At 43.5% G+C, this 15,323-nt stretch overlaps 1 protein-coding gene across 1 annotated transcript in view; it reads right to left on the bottom strand.

Moving 5' to 3' along the window:
- The window catches only part of mnd1 (meiotic nuclear divisions 1 homolog (S. cerevisiae)), a 58,719-nt gene that overhangs the window by 24,641 nt on the left and 18,755 nt on the right, over positions 1-15,323 (bottom strand). Inside the window, exon 3 of the mRNA XM_078541597.1 lies at positions 10,729-10,786. Within this exon, the coding sequence (XP_078397723.1) occupies positions 10,729-10,786 (58 nt within the window). The remainder of the gene's footprint in view (positions 1-10,728; positions 10,787-15,323) is intronic.

Below are 15,323 nucleotides of genomic sequence, written 5' to 3'. Positions count from 1 at the left end.
ACAGAAGGGTTTTAGCTGTGAGACAAGATTTTCACCAGCCTATCTAGACTTTGGCTAGTCAGAAACAAAAACTTACGGTAGTTTATTGACATTAATAGCTGTTGTGGTGAGGTCGGGTTTAACATTGTGCTGGGGTGACTGAGATCACGATTAATTTGTGGTATAGTGCTATTAAACTTTTGAAGTTAGGCAACTTTCCTGTGCTGCTGGACAACTGTGCTCTGATACATTAAAAGAACATACATTCTTTTCCTCTCAGAAGAACCAATTATTGTGCATGGTGTCAGCCCTGGCTCAGTGGTAGCAGACTGGCCTCTGACTCAAAAGGTAAAGGTTTCAAGCTCCAGTGGAGCTCATAATCTAGGTCGACATGTTTTCAAAGGTGCTGTCTTTTGGATGAGCCCTGTCTGTCAATTCAACCTCCGGGGGTATTGTTTGAAGAAAAGCAAACAAGTTCTTCATGTGCCCTGGACAACATTTATCCATCAACTAGATTAATTAGTAATTTTTCACAGTGTTGTTTGCGAGACCTTGCTGTGCACCAATTGGTTGTCATACCTCTCTATATTAGAATATTAACTACATTTCAAAAGTACTGTGAAACATTCTGCGATGTCCTGATGACTTGAAGGAAGCTATTGAAATGCTTGCTCCCTTATGGTTATATTAATGGAAGACGTGCACAGAAGCCTAGCCAGCTAGTGGGAGTGCATAGCACCTTTCACATCTTCAGGCAGTCCCAAAGCACTTCGCATTATTGTTTCGCAGCAAACACAGCAGCCATCATACTGCAAAGTCCTAAAAAAATAGCAATAACATAAATGGCCTGATAATCTGTATTTGGAGTTGCTGATTGAGGGCTAAATTTTACATAATATAACATAATGTTTACATTCATTTGCGATAATCATGGGGATTTTAATCTACATATAGGCTGGAAAAATCAGATGGGCAAAGGTAGCCTAGGTGAGGAGTTCATAGAATATTTTTGAGATAGTTTCTTAGAACACCATGTTCTGCAGCCAACCAAGAACAGGCTATACTAGACCTAGTATCGTGCAACGAGATAGTATTAATTGATAACCTCATAATGAAGGCGCCCCTAGGTAGCAGTCATCATATTATGATTGAATTTTACATTCAGTTTGAAGAAGAGTGGGTCTAATACTGGTATTTAAAACTTAAATAAGGGCAATTATGAGGGCATAAAAGCAGAGCTAGCTAAAGTGAACTGACAAAATAGATTAAAGGATAGGTCAATTTTATTTTATTATTCATTCATGGGATGTGGGCATCACGGCTAGGCCAGCATTTATTGCCCATCCCTAATTGCCCTCGAGAAGGTGGTGGTGAGCTGCCTTCTTGAACTGCTGCAGTCCCTGTAGTGTAGGTACACCCACTGTACTGTTAGGGAGGGAGTTCCAGGATTTTGACCCAGCAACCGTGGCAGGATGGTGAGTGGCTTGCAGGGGAACTTCCAAGTGGTAGACTTCCCGTGTCTGCTGCTCTTCCTTCTAGGTGGTAGCGGTCGTGGGTTTGGAAGGTGCTGTCGAAGGAGAATTGCTGAGTTCCTGCAGTGCATCGTGTAGATGGTACACACTGCTGCCAGTGCACGTCGGTGTTGGAGGCAGAGTGTTTGTGGATAGGGTGCCAATCAAGCAGGCTGCTTTGACCTGAATGGTGACAAGCTTCTTGAGTGTTGTTGGAGTTGCACTCATTCAGGTAAGTGGAGAGTATTCTATCACACTCCTGACTTGTGCCTTCTAAATGGTGAGCAGGCTTTGGGGATTCAGGAGGTGAGTTACTCACTGAAGAATTACCAGCCTCTAACCTGCTCTTGTAGCCACAGTATTTACATGGCTGGTGGTAACTCCAGGGATGTTGATAAGTGGGGATTTGAGTGATGGTAATGCCATTGAATGTCATGGGGCAATGGTTAGATTCTCACTTCTTGGAGATGTCATTGTCTGGCATGTACATGGCACAAATGTTACTTGCCACATGTCAGCCCAAGCCTAGATATTGTCCAGGTCTTGCTGCATTTGGACATGGACTGCTTCAGTATCTGAGAAGTCGCGAATGGTGCCGAACATTGTGCAATCATCAGCGAACGTCTGCACTTCTGACCTTATGATGGAAGGAATGTCATTGATGAAGATGGTTGGGCATAGGACATTACCCTGGGCAACTCCTGCAGTGATATCCTGGTGCTGAGATGATGGACCTCCAACAACCACAACCATCTTCCTTTGTGCTAGGTATGACTCCAACCAGTGTAGAGTTTTTCCCAATTCCCATTGACTCCAGTTTTATTAGGGCTCCTTGATGCCACACTCAGTCAAATGCTGCCTTGATTTCAAGGGCAGTTACTCTCACCTCACCTCTGGAATTCAGCTCTTTAGTCCATGTTTAAACCAAGGCTGTGGTCGTGGTACACATTGGTACAAACAACATAGGTAAAAAAAAAAGGGATGAGGTCCTAAAAGCAGAATATAGGGAGTAAGGAAGTAAGTTGAAAAGTAGGACCTCAAAGGATGTGATCTCAGGATTACTACCAGTGCCACGTGCCAGTCAGAATAGAAATAGCAGGATATATTGGATGAATACGTGACTGAAGAGATGGTGTGAAGGGGAGCGTTTCAGATTCATGGGGCTTTGGGACCGGTTCTGGGGTGGGACCAGTACAAACTGGACGGGTTACATCTGGGCAGGACCAGGACTAGGGGGAACATTCGCTACAGTGGTTGGGGAGGGTTTAAACTAAAATGGCAGGGGGATGGGAACCTATGCAAGGAGTCAGAGGAAGGGGAATCAAAAACAAGAACAAAAGACAGAAAGCGGAATAAGAAAAGTGATAGAGAAATCAAGAGCAAAAATCAAACAGGGCCTCGGTGAAAAATAGTGGGAACGGGACAAGTAATGTTAAAAAGACAAGCCTTAAGGCTTTGTGCCTTAATGCGAGGAGCATTCGCAATAAAGTGGATGAATTAACCGCGCAAATAGATGTAAACAGGTATTATACAGTCAGGATTACAGAGACATGGCTGCAGGGTGACCAGGGATGCGAACTGAACATCCAGGGGTATTCAGAATTTAGGAAGGACAGACAAAAAGGAAAAAACAGTGGAGTTGCATTGCGGTTAAAGAGGAAATTAACTCACTAGTGAGGAAAGATATCAGCTCCGACGATGTGGAATCTGTATGGGTAGAGCTGAGAAACACTAAGGGGCAAAAAAACGTTAGTGGGGGTTGTATATAGAACCCCAAACTGTAGTGGTAGATGTTGGGAATGGCATTAAACAGGAAATTAGAGACACATGTAATAAAGGAACATCTGTAATTATGGGTGACTTTAATATGCATATAGATTGGGCAAATCAAATTAGTAACAATACCATAGAGGAGAAATTCCTGGAGTGTATAATGGGATGTTTTTATGGACCAATACATTGAGGAAGCAACGAGAGAATAGGCTATCCTCGACTGGATATTGTGTAATGAGAAAGGAATAATTGGCAATCTAGTTGTGCGAGGCCCCTTGGGGATGAGCGACCATAATGTGATAGAATTCGTCATCAAGATGGAGAGTGATGTAGTTGATTCTGAGACTTGGGTCCTGAATCTTAATAAAGGAAACTACAATGGTATGAGGCGCAAGTTGGCTATGATGGATTGGGAAACGTTGCTTAAAGGGATGACGGTGGATAGGCAATGGCAAACATTCAAAGAGTGCATGGGTGAACTGCAACAATTGTTTATTCCTGTCTGGCGCAAAAGTAAAACAGGAAAGGTGGCCAAGCCATGGCTTACAAGGGAAATTAGAGATAGTATTAGATCCAAGGAAGAGGCATACAAATTGGCCAGAAAAAACAACAGACCTGAGGATTGGGAGCAGTTTAGAATTCAGCAAAGGAGGACCAAGGCATTGATTAAGAAAGGGAAAATAGAGTACGAGAGTAAGCTTGCAGGGAACATAAAAACCGACTGTAAAAGTTTCTATAGGTATGTGAAGAGAAATGTAGGTCCCTTACAGTCAGAAACAGGGGAATTTATAATGGGGAACAAAGAAATGGCTGACCAACTAAATATATACTTTGGTTCTGTCTTCACAAAGGAGGACACTAATAACATACCAGAAACGTTGGGGAACACAGGGTTTAGTGAGAGGGAGGAACTGAAAGAAATCAGTATTAGTAGGGAAATGGTGTTGGGGAAATTGATGGGATTGAAGGCCGATAAATCCCCGGGGCCTGATAATCTACATCCCAGAGTACTTAAGGAAGTGGCCCTAGAAATAGTGGATGCATTGGTGGTCATCTTCCGAGATTCTATAGACTCTGGAATAGTTCCTACAGATTGGAGGGTAGCTAATGTAACCCCACTATTTAAAAAGGGTGGCAGAGAGAAAACAGGGAATTATAGACCTGTCAACCTGACGTCGGTAGTGGGGAAAATTCTAGAGTCCATTATAAAAGATTTAATACCTGAGCACGTGGAAAACAGTGGCAAATCGAACAGAGTCAGCATGGATTTATGAAAGGGAATTCATGCTTGACAAATCTACTGGAATTTTTCAAGGATGTAACTAGTAGAGTTGATGAGGGGGAGCCAGTGGATGTGGTTTATTTGGACTTTCAGAAGGCTTTCGACAAAGTCCCACATAAGAGACTGGCGTGTAAAATTAAAGCGCATGGGATTGGGGGTAGTGTATTGAGATGGATAGAAAACTGGTTGGCAGACAGGAAACAAAGAGTAGGAGTAAACGGGTCTTTTTCCGGATGGCAGGCAGTGACCAGTGGGGTACCGCAGGGATCAGTGCTGGGACCCCAGTTATTCACAATATATATATTAATGATTTAGATGAGGGAATTGAATGTAATATCTCCAAATTTGTAGATGACACAAAGCTGGGTGGGAGGGTGAGCTGTGAGGAGGATGCAGAGATGCTTCAGTGTGATTTGGACAAGCTTAGTGAGTGGGCAAATGCATGGCAGATGCAGTATAATGTGGATAAATGTGAGGTTATCCATTTTGGTAGCAAAAACAGGAAGGCAGATTATTATCTGAATGGCTATAAATTGAGAGAGAGGAATGTGCAACGAGACCTGGGTATCCTTGTACACCAGTCGCTGAAGATAAGCATGCAGGTGCAGCAGGCGGTAAAGAAGGCAAATGGTATGTTGGCCTTCATAGTGAGAGGATTCGAGTACAGGAACCAGGGATATCTTGCTGCAATTATACAGGGCCTTGGTGAGACCACACCTGGAATATTGTGTGCAGTTTTAGTCTCCTTATCTGAGGGAGGATGTTCTTGCTATAGAGGGAGTGCAGCGAAGGTTTACCAGACTGATTCCTGGGATGGCGGGACTGACTTATGAGGAGAGATTGAGTCGATTAGGATTATATTCGCAGGAGTTCAGAAGAATGAGGGGGGATCTTATAGAAACCTATAAAATTCTAACAGGACTAGACAGGGTAGATGCAGGAAGGATGTTCCCAATGGTGGGGGAGTCCAGAACCAGGGGTCACAGTCTGAGGATATGGGGTAGACCATTTAGGACTGAGATGAGGAGAAATTTCTTCACCCAGAGGGTGGTGAGCCTGTGGAATTCGTTACCACAGAAAGTAGTTGAGACCGAAACATTGTATGCTTTCAAGGAGTTAGATATAGCTCTTGGGGCGAAACGGGTCAAAGGGTATGGGGAGAAAGCGGGAGCAGGCTATTGAGTTGGATGCTCAGCCAAGATCATAATGAATGGCGGAGCAGGCTCGAAGGGCTGAATGGCCTACTCCTGCTCCTAGTTTCTATGTAATGAGGTCAGGAGCTGAGTGACCCTGGAGGAACCCAAATTGAGCGTCAGTAAGCAGGTTATTGCTAAGCAAGTGCCACTTGATAGCACCGTTGATGACCCCTTCCATCACTTTACTGATGATCAAGAGTAGACTGATGGGGCAGTAATTGGCCCTGTTGGATTTGTCCTGCTTATCGTGTACAGGACAAACCTTGGCAATTTTCCACATAACTGGGTAGATGCCAATGTTGTAGCTGTACTGGAACAGCTTGGCTACGGTGGCGGCAAGTTCTGGAGCACAAGTCTTCAGTACTATTGCTGAAATATTGTCAGGGCCCATAACCTTTGCAGTATCCGGTGCCTTCAGCCGTTTCTTGATATCATGTGGAGTGAGTCGAATTGTCTGAAGACTTGCATCTGTGATGCTGAGGACCTCCAGAGGAGGCTGAGGTAGTTCTGTCCACTCGGTACTTCTGTCTGAAGATTGTTGCAAATGCTTCAGCCCTATCTTTTACACTGATGTGCTGGGTTCCCCCATCATTGAGGGTGGGGATATTTGTGGAGCCTCCTCCTCCAGTGAGTTGTTTAATTGCCCATCACCATTCATGACTGGATGTGGCAGGACTGCAGAGCTTAGATCTGATCCATAGCTGTGGAATTGCTTAGCTCTATCACTTGCTGCTTATGCTGTTTGGCAGGCAAATAGAGAAGCAGTGGCAGACATTTAAGGGGGCATTTCTGAATACACAGAATAGGTAAGGTTCCAACAGCAAAGAAAAAATCTAAGGGGAGGGCCCACCAGCCGTGATTAACTAAAGTTAAAGACACTATCAAACTTAAAGAAAAAGCATATAACTGTGCAAAGATGGGTGGCAGGTCAGAAGATTGGGCAGAATATAAAAAGCAAAGAATGACTAAAAGATTGATAAGGATGGAAAAAATTAGAGTACAAGGAAAGCTAGCTAGAAATATAAAGACAGATAGTAAGGGTTTCTGTCGATATTTAAAAAAGAAAAGTTAACAAAGTAAGCGTTGGTCCTATAGAAAGTGAGTTTCGGGAATTAATAATGGAAAATAAGGAGGGCAGATGAACTGAATAGGTATTTTGCATCGGTCTTTACTATAAAGGATACAAGTAACATCCCAGAAGCAGCTGTAAATCAGGAAGTGGAAGGGAGGGAGGAACTCAAGAAAATTACAATCACCAGGGAAGTGGTATTGAGCAAATTGTTGGAGCTGCGGGCTGACAAGTCCCCAGGTCTTGACAGACTTCATCCAAGGGTCTTAAAAAGTAGCTTGTGAGAGTTGATGCATTGGTGTTAATTTTCTAAAATTCCTTAGATTCAGGGACATTCCCATTAGTCCCTATGGGAGGCGGTGGCATAGCGGTACTGTCACTAGGTCCTAAGAAGCCTAGGGTAATGCTCTGGGGGCCTGGGTTCGAATCCCACTACGACATGAAACCATTGTCGTAAAAATCCATCTTGTTCACTAATGTCCTTTAGGGAAGGAAATCTGCCGTCCTTACCTGGTCTGGCCTACATGTGACTCCACAGCAATGTGGTTGACTCTTTAAATGCCCTCTGAACAAGAATGGGCAATAAATGCTGGCCTAGCCAGTGATGCCCACATCCCATGAATGAATTTTTAAAAAAATAGCGAATGTAACTCCTTTATTCAAAAAGGTTGGGAGACAGAAAGCAGGAAACTTTAGGGCAGTTAGCTTAACATCTGTTAGAATCTATTATTGAAGCGTTATAGCAGGGCACTCAGAAAAATTCAAGGTAATCTGGCAGAGTCAACGTGGTTTTGAGAGTGGGAAATCATGGTTAGCCAAGTTATTGGAGTTCTTTGAAGAGGTAATATGTGCTGTGGACAAAGGATGGATGTACTCTACTTCGATTTCCAGAAGGCATTTGATAAGGAGCTACATCAAAGATTACTGTGGAAAATAAAAGTTCACGGTGTAGGGGGTATCATATTGGCATGGATAGAAGACTGGCTAGCTAACAGGAAACAGAGGGTAGGCATAAATGGGTCAGTTTCTGGTTGGCAAGATGTAACGAGTGGTGTGCCACAGGGATCAGTGCTAGGGCCTCAACTGCTTTACAATTTATATAAATGACTTGGATGAAGGGACCGAATGTATGGTTGTTAAATTTGCTGATGACACAAAGATAGGTAGGAAAGTAAATTGTGAAGAGAACATAAGGAGGTTACAAAGGGATATACTTAGGCTAAGTGAGTGGGCAAAGATCTGGCAAATGGAGTATAATGTGGGAAAATGTGGATTTGTCCATTTTGGCTGGAAGAATAAAAAAAGCATGTTATGTAAATAGTGAGAGATTACCGAGCTCTGAGATGCAGACGGATCTGGCAGTCCTAATGCATGAATCGCCAAAGGCTGGTATGCAGGTGCAGAAAGTAATTAGAAAAGCTAATAGAATGTTATTGTGTATTGCGAGGGTTTATTACGACACAGTATTCCAATTGTGGAATTGAATAGAAAAGTAGGGAGGTTATGCTTCAGTTATACAGGGTGCTGGTGAGACCACATCTGGAGTACTATGTACAATATTGGTCTCCTTATTTAAGGAAGGATGTAAATGCGTTGGAAAGAGTGCAAAGAAGTTTACTAGACTAATACCTGGAATGGGAGGGTCGTCTTATGAGGAAAGGTTGGGCAAGCTAGGCTGGAGTTTATCAGAGTAACAGGTGACTTGATTGAAACATGTAAGACCCTGAGGGGTCTTGATAGGGTGGAAGTGGAAATGATGTTTCCTCTTGTGGGAGAATCTAGAACTAGGGGTCACTGTTTAAAAATAAAGGGTCGCCCATTAAAGGCAGAGATGTAGAACAATTTCTTCTCTAGGGGGTTGAGTGTCTTTGGAATTCTCTTCCTCAAAAGGTAGTAGTAGAGTCTTTGAATATTTTTAAGGCAGAGGTAGATAGATTCTTGATAAGCAAGGGGGTGAAAGGTTTTCAAGGCCATAGGGACTGTGGAGTCGAGGCTAAAATCAGATCAGCCATGATCTTACTGAATGGCAGAGCAGGCTCAAGGGGCTGAGTAGACCACTCCTGCTCCTAATTCGTATGTTTGTTTGTACATGGCATGCTTGGGAGCTGTGCGATTTGATGCTCACAGAGAGGGTCTTATAAGTAATAGAATGTTTGTGACGGGGAGAGGAAAGATGTACACAGGACGGTTCATGCAATGGGTAGATATAGTAAACAAGAGAAAGCCTCGAACATCAGAATATATTTTGTAAACTGCAATGCTCTTTGCTTCCAAATGTTTTTTTTTTAAAGTTTCTTTGCTGCACTTTCCTCATGGAGACTCCTTTGAAGCCAAAGGTGTGCAGGATGTAACTTACCGCTAAACACCATACTGCAAGATGTCCCCAAATCAATAATGCCTCCTAAAGTTGATCTTGAACATACTCCTCAGTTGCAATCTTAGGAGCACATATTGGCGTCATCTTCTGGATGGCTGTAGAGGATAGCCTTGAGCTCCAAGAAGCTACCCAAATACTTAACTTTCTGGGTTAAAGACTGTTGGCATGCTGGACAGCTTTACAATAAAAATATTGTTATAGCACTGATGGGAAGCATAATCATTTGCTGCTGGTCAAAAATAAGCTTTCCCCTGAACGAGTGTTCTCTTTATCTGCTGACATTTACCTGGCCGATAATCAAGAGCATGTATGGCCACATTAGTGCAATCTATGACTTTGTGGACCTCAGAAAATCCAGTCACTCAATAAAATCAGACCCAGCAAGTTGCCACCAGTTTTCCATAGGGAAATTGATGAAATGGCTAGCTTTAAGTAACAAATCAATGCAGCCATTATTCGCTATGCACCAGTAGTTCCTTTATTTATGCTGATGTTCCTAGTGACAGCAAAACAACCTGAGGCATAGAAGTTAATGACACCTGTGACCTTAACGATCACTGGCAGAGTGGTACATATAGAGGAGGTGGATCCAAAATTCCACTTGCAGCACATGGTGCAATTCTTTGGAAAGTGGAGTCCTCAGAGACACTGATTAATGATCAAAGTGCAAGACGTAGCCTTTGCTAATATACATTGGTGCTCCTTCTCCTACAAGAGGCAAAGAAACACATTGGGCAGAATTTTACGGCCCCATTTCGGTGGGGACGAGGCCGTAAAATGCGGTGAGCCATTATAAATCCCATTGACGACAGTGGGAACGTAAAATCCCGCTGTTGTAAAATGCCCTTTATGTTCTAAAAAGTGAGGGGGATTGACAACTCTTTAGAAGTGACATAAAGGCAGAAGGGAAAGTAATCTCAACAAGAAAAAGGCTCAATGATAGAGTTTTCTCAGCAACTGTAAATGTAGCATCGTTAAATTAAATTGCCTTCTGCATTCAATGTGTGGCCTAGTAACAGTGGATGCCAATTTTATCCTGGCAGGATTATGAAACAGGTAAACTATTCTGATGGTTAATTTGTACCAGATTGTGGATAGTTTTTTGCTGTGGCCATGCCACAACTAAAAATAGTTTGAAATTTTCCACAACAAACCCTCATGCTAACATAGATACATTTTAATCCAATCCATGCAAGCTACGCTGAATCCAATTCCTCGTGCTAGAATAGAAACATTTTAATCCAATCAGTGGGAGTTGCATTGAATCCAATTCTAAAGGTGAAAGGGTAGTGTGTTTGCTAACTGTGATTCCCAATCTACTCATTTTCCAGTTGTGAAAGTTACTGGTTTAACTTCTTAAATGTAACTGTTACATACATTCCAAAACAATGTCAATTTTATTGTCAACTGAAGCCAACTGTCCGTTATGTAATATGCGCATGATTAAATGTGCAAAAACAAAATGAGCCATAACTAGTTCCAAATACTGTAACCTCACGGGTAAGACAGCAGAAAGTGGTGACAATAAAATTGATACCTACTGATCCCTTTCTCCTTTGGGGCAATCTTCTCCAAATCTTTCAGCTGAAATACACCTTTCTAAGAACATAGATAAGTTTTAAGTCAATCATCTTCAAGCATTAAAATATTCTGAATTTTCTAAAATTTACAGAATGAGTGGAAATCTGAGCATTCATTTTATTGTTTCACCTACAGACACACAAACACATAAAAATGTTTCTGTCAGACACAGGAACTGAAGAAAACACAAAAACGAAACAAAACCAAACAATCTCAAATATACTAAAATTCAACTAAAATCATTAATGAAAAGTAAAGCAAAGGAACTTGTGGGAAAACAACAAATCTTTATTAATCATTAGAAGAATGGTTACAGCACAGGAAATAACCAACACTGTTCCTGCTCTCTGCAAGAGCAATTTAGCTAGTCCCACACCTCGCCCTCTCCCTGTAGCCCTACAAATTTTCTCCCTTCAGGTGCTTATCCAATTTCTGTTGAAAACCATGACTGAATCTGTCTCCACCACACTCTCAAGCAGTGCATTCCAGATCCTAACCATTGGCTGTGTAATAAAACTTTTCCTTGTGGCATCACTGGTCGTCATTCAGCTTAAATCATTGTCATCTGGTTCTCAACCCTCCCACCAATGGGCACAGTTTCTCCCTGTCAACTCAGTTTAAAACAGTGAGAGGAGAGCTGGGATTTTCACAGTTTAAAACAGCGAGAGAAGAGCCGGGATTTTCACAATTTAAAACAGCGAGAGGACAGCCGGGAGCACACGGAGAGCGGATCTGCAGGAGAAGCGTGGAGAAGCCCTTGTCCAATAGGTACGAGGTTCTTGCTCCTGGTGTGGACGAGGGCACAGGTTGCAGGGTGGACGAGCGAACTGACCACAGCACCATGGTACAGAGTGGCATTCAAGTGGTGGTTGGGGGGGAGGGGGGTTGGAGGAAAGAGAAATGTAGTAGTAATAGGGGATAGCACAGTTAGGAGAATAGATACTGTTCTCTGCAGCAAAGACAGAGTCCAGGAAGATGTGTTATGTGTTACCTACCTGGCTCTAAGGTTAAGGACATCTCTTCTGGGCCGGAGAAGAACTTGGAATGGGAGGGGAAGGATCCAGTTGTTGTGGTCCATGTAGGTACCAACGACATAGGTAGGACTAGGAAAGAGGCTCTGTTGAGGGACTACGAGCAGCTTGGAGCTAAATTAAAAAGCAGAACCACAAAGGTAATAAACTCCGGATTACTACCTGAGCCATGTGCAAATTGATGTAGGGCAAATAAGATTAGAGAGGTAAATGTGTGGCTCAAAGATTGGTGTGGGAGAAATGGGTACTGATTCATGGGGCACTGGCACCAGTACTGGGGAAGGAGAGAGCTGTTCTGTTGGAACTAGCTTCATTTGAACCTGGGACCAGTGTCCTGGCGAATCATATAACTAGAGTTGTAAATAGGACTTTAAACTAATCAGTGGGGAGAGGGCTTAATTGAAGGGAAGTTTAAAAGATCAAGCGGGACAGTCTACATATGAACCAGAGTGGAACTAACATCCTTGCGGGCGTGTTTGCTAGTGCTGTTGGGAGGAATTTAAACTAATTCGGCAGGGGGAGGGGACACAGAATGTTAGCAGAATAGGGACACATCATAATACAGTAAAACAATCAAGTCAGAGGGAGTACAGCTGCAATAAGCTTCAAGGGAGTAAGGCAAGGCTGGATGACCTCTACTTTAATGCCAGGAGTATTACAGGTAAAACGGATGAGTTAAGGGTGAGGATTGACATGTAGAATTGTGATATAGTAGCCATCACTGAGACATGGTTAAGGGAAGGGCAGGACTGGCAGCTCAACATTCTGGGATATAGAATCTTCAGGCGAGACAGGGGAGGGGGTAAAAGAGGAGGAGCCGTTGCATTATTAGTTAAGGAGTCTGTTACTGCAATTAGGAGAGATGATATCTTGGAGGGGGCATCGAATGAAGCTTTGTGGATAGAGCTTAGAAATAAAAAAGGGGCCACCACATTATTAGGTGTTTATTACAGACTCCCAGATAGTCAGCGGGAAATTGAGGAGCAAATATGTGCACAATTTGTGGAGGTGTGTAAAAACAATAACAATAGGGTAATTGTATTAGGTGATTTCAACTTTCCCAACATTAATTGGGATAGACATAGTGTTAAGGGCTTGGATGGAGTGGATTTCTTGAAATGTGTACAGGAGAACTCTTTATGTCAATATGTAGAGGGTCCAACAAGGAACGGTGCATTGCTGGACCTAATTCTGGGGAATGAAGCCAGACAGGTGGCTGAGGTGGTGGTGGGCGAGCATTTTAGTGATAGCGACCACAACATGGTACAGTTTAAGTTTGTTATGGACAAAGAAATCGACAAGTTGCAAAAAAGTGTTTTGGATTGGGGGAGAGTGGATTTTAGTAAAATAAGGCAGGATCTGGCCAAGGTAGACTGGGAACAGTTACTTGTGGGGAAATCTACAGAGGAACAGTGGGGGGTGTTCAAAAAGGAAATGGGGAGGGTACAGGCTCAACATGTTCCCTCTAGGGTGATAGGAAGGAGTAAGAAGCCCAGAGAACCATGGATGACCAGAGATATTCAGGTTACGATGAGAAGGAAAAGAGAGGCTTTTAGCAGGTGCAAGGGAAGCAAATCAGCAGAGGCATTCGTGGAGACAGTGCAGGGTGGAGCTTAAAAAAGCAATTAGGAGAGCAAAGAGGGGATATGAGAAAGCTCTGGCTGGTAAAAGTAGGGAAAATCCCAAGATATTCTATAAGTATATCAATGGAAAGAGGATAACCAGGGAAAGAGTAGGGCCCATAAGGGACCAAGGGGGCAATCTGTGGGTGGAGCCAGAGGACATCGCTAGAGTGTTGAATGAATACTTCACATCCGTCTTCACCCAAGAAAATGAGGATGAAGATATTGAACTCGAGGAGAGAGACTGCGAGGTTCTTAAGCAAATTGATGTAGGGAGTGACAAGGTATTGGAGGTGTTGGCAGGCTTAAAAGTGGACAAATCTCCAGGTCCAGATGATTTGTGTCCCAGACTGCTGAGGGAGGCAAGGGAGGAGATCGCAGGGGCTCTGACCCACATTTTTAATTCCTCTCTGGCCATGGGAGAGGTGCCAGAGGACTGCAGAACAGCTAATGTGGTTCCGCTATTTAAGGCTTGTAGAGATAAGCCAGGGAACTACAGGCCAATGAGTCTCACGTCAGTGGTAGGGAAACTATTGGAGAAATTTCTGAAGGAGAGTATCTATCAGGTTTGATCAGGGATAGTCAGCATCGCTTTGGCAGAGGGAGGTCATGCCTAACAAATTTGATTGAATTTTTTGAGGTGACGACCAGGTGTGTAGATGAGGGTAGTGCAGTTGATGTAGTTTATATGGATTTCAGCAAAGCCTTTAACAAGGTCCCACATGGGAGACTTATAAAGAAGGCAAGTGCACATGGGATACAGAGTAATTTTATAAGGCAGATTCAAAATTGGCTTAGTTGTAGGAGGCAGAGGGTGATGACAGAAGGATGCTTTAGTGACTGGAAGCCAGTGTCCAATGGCGTACCACAGGGAACTGTGCTCGATCCCCTGTTATTTGTCATTTATATAAACGACATAGATGACTATGTAGGGGGTAGGATTAGTAAGTTTGCGGATGACACAAAGATTGGCCGGGTGGTTAACAGTGAGGTTGAGTGTCTTGGGCTACAGGAAGATATAGATGGGATGGTCAAATGGGCAGATAAGTGGCAGATGGAATTTAACCCTGAAAAGTGTGAGGTCATACACTTTGGAAGGAGTAATTTGACAAGGAAGTATTCACTGAACGGCATGACACTAGGAAGTTCTGAGGAACAAAGGGACCTTGGTGTGTGTGTCCATAGATCTCTGAAGGCAGAGGGGCATGTTAGTGGGGTGGTGAAAAAGGCATATGGGGCATTTGCCTTTATCAATCAAGGCATAGATTACAAAAGTAGGGAGGTCATGTTGGAGTTGTATAGAACCTTGGTGAGGCCACAGCTGGAGTACTGTGTGCAGTTCTGGTCGCCACATTATAGGAAGGATTTGATTGCACTGGAGGGGGTGCAAAGGAGATTCACCAGGATGTTGCCTGGGATGAAACATTTAAGTTATGAAGAGAGGTTGGATAGACTTGGGTTGTTTTCGTTGGAGCAGAGAAGACTGAGGGGCAACCTGATCGAGGTGTACGTGATTATGAGGGGCATGGACAGGGTGGATAGGGAGCAGCTGTTCCCCTTAGTTGAAGGGTCAGTCACAAGGGGGCATAAGTTCAAGGTGAGAGGCAGGAGGTTTAGGGGGGATGTGAGGAAAAACTTTTTTACCCAGAGGGTGGCGACGGTCTGGAATGCACTGGCTGGAAGGGTGGTGGAGGCGGGTTGCCTCGCATCCTTTAAAAAGTACCTGGATGAGCACTTGGCACGTCATAACATTCAAGGTTATGGGCCAAGTGCTGGTAAATGGGATTAGGTAGGTAGTCAGGTGTTTCTCACTTGTCGGTGCAGACTCGATGGGCCGAAGGGCCTCTTATGCACTGTGATTCTGTGAGAGCGGAGGCTCAGGGTAGTGAAGAGGCGAACGAT

The sequence above is a fragment of the Cetorhinus maximus genome, chromosome 1, assembly GCF_964194155.1.
Source record: "Cetorhinus maximus chromosome 1, sCetMax3.hap1.1, whole genome shotgun sequence".
Lineage (NCBI taxonomy): Eukaryota > Metazoa > Chordata > Chondrichthyes > Lamniformes > Cetorhinidae > Cetorhinus > Cetorhinus maximus.
This window is presented reverse-complemented; position numbering and strand designations above follow the sequence as displayed.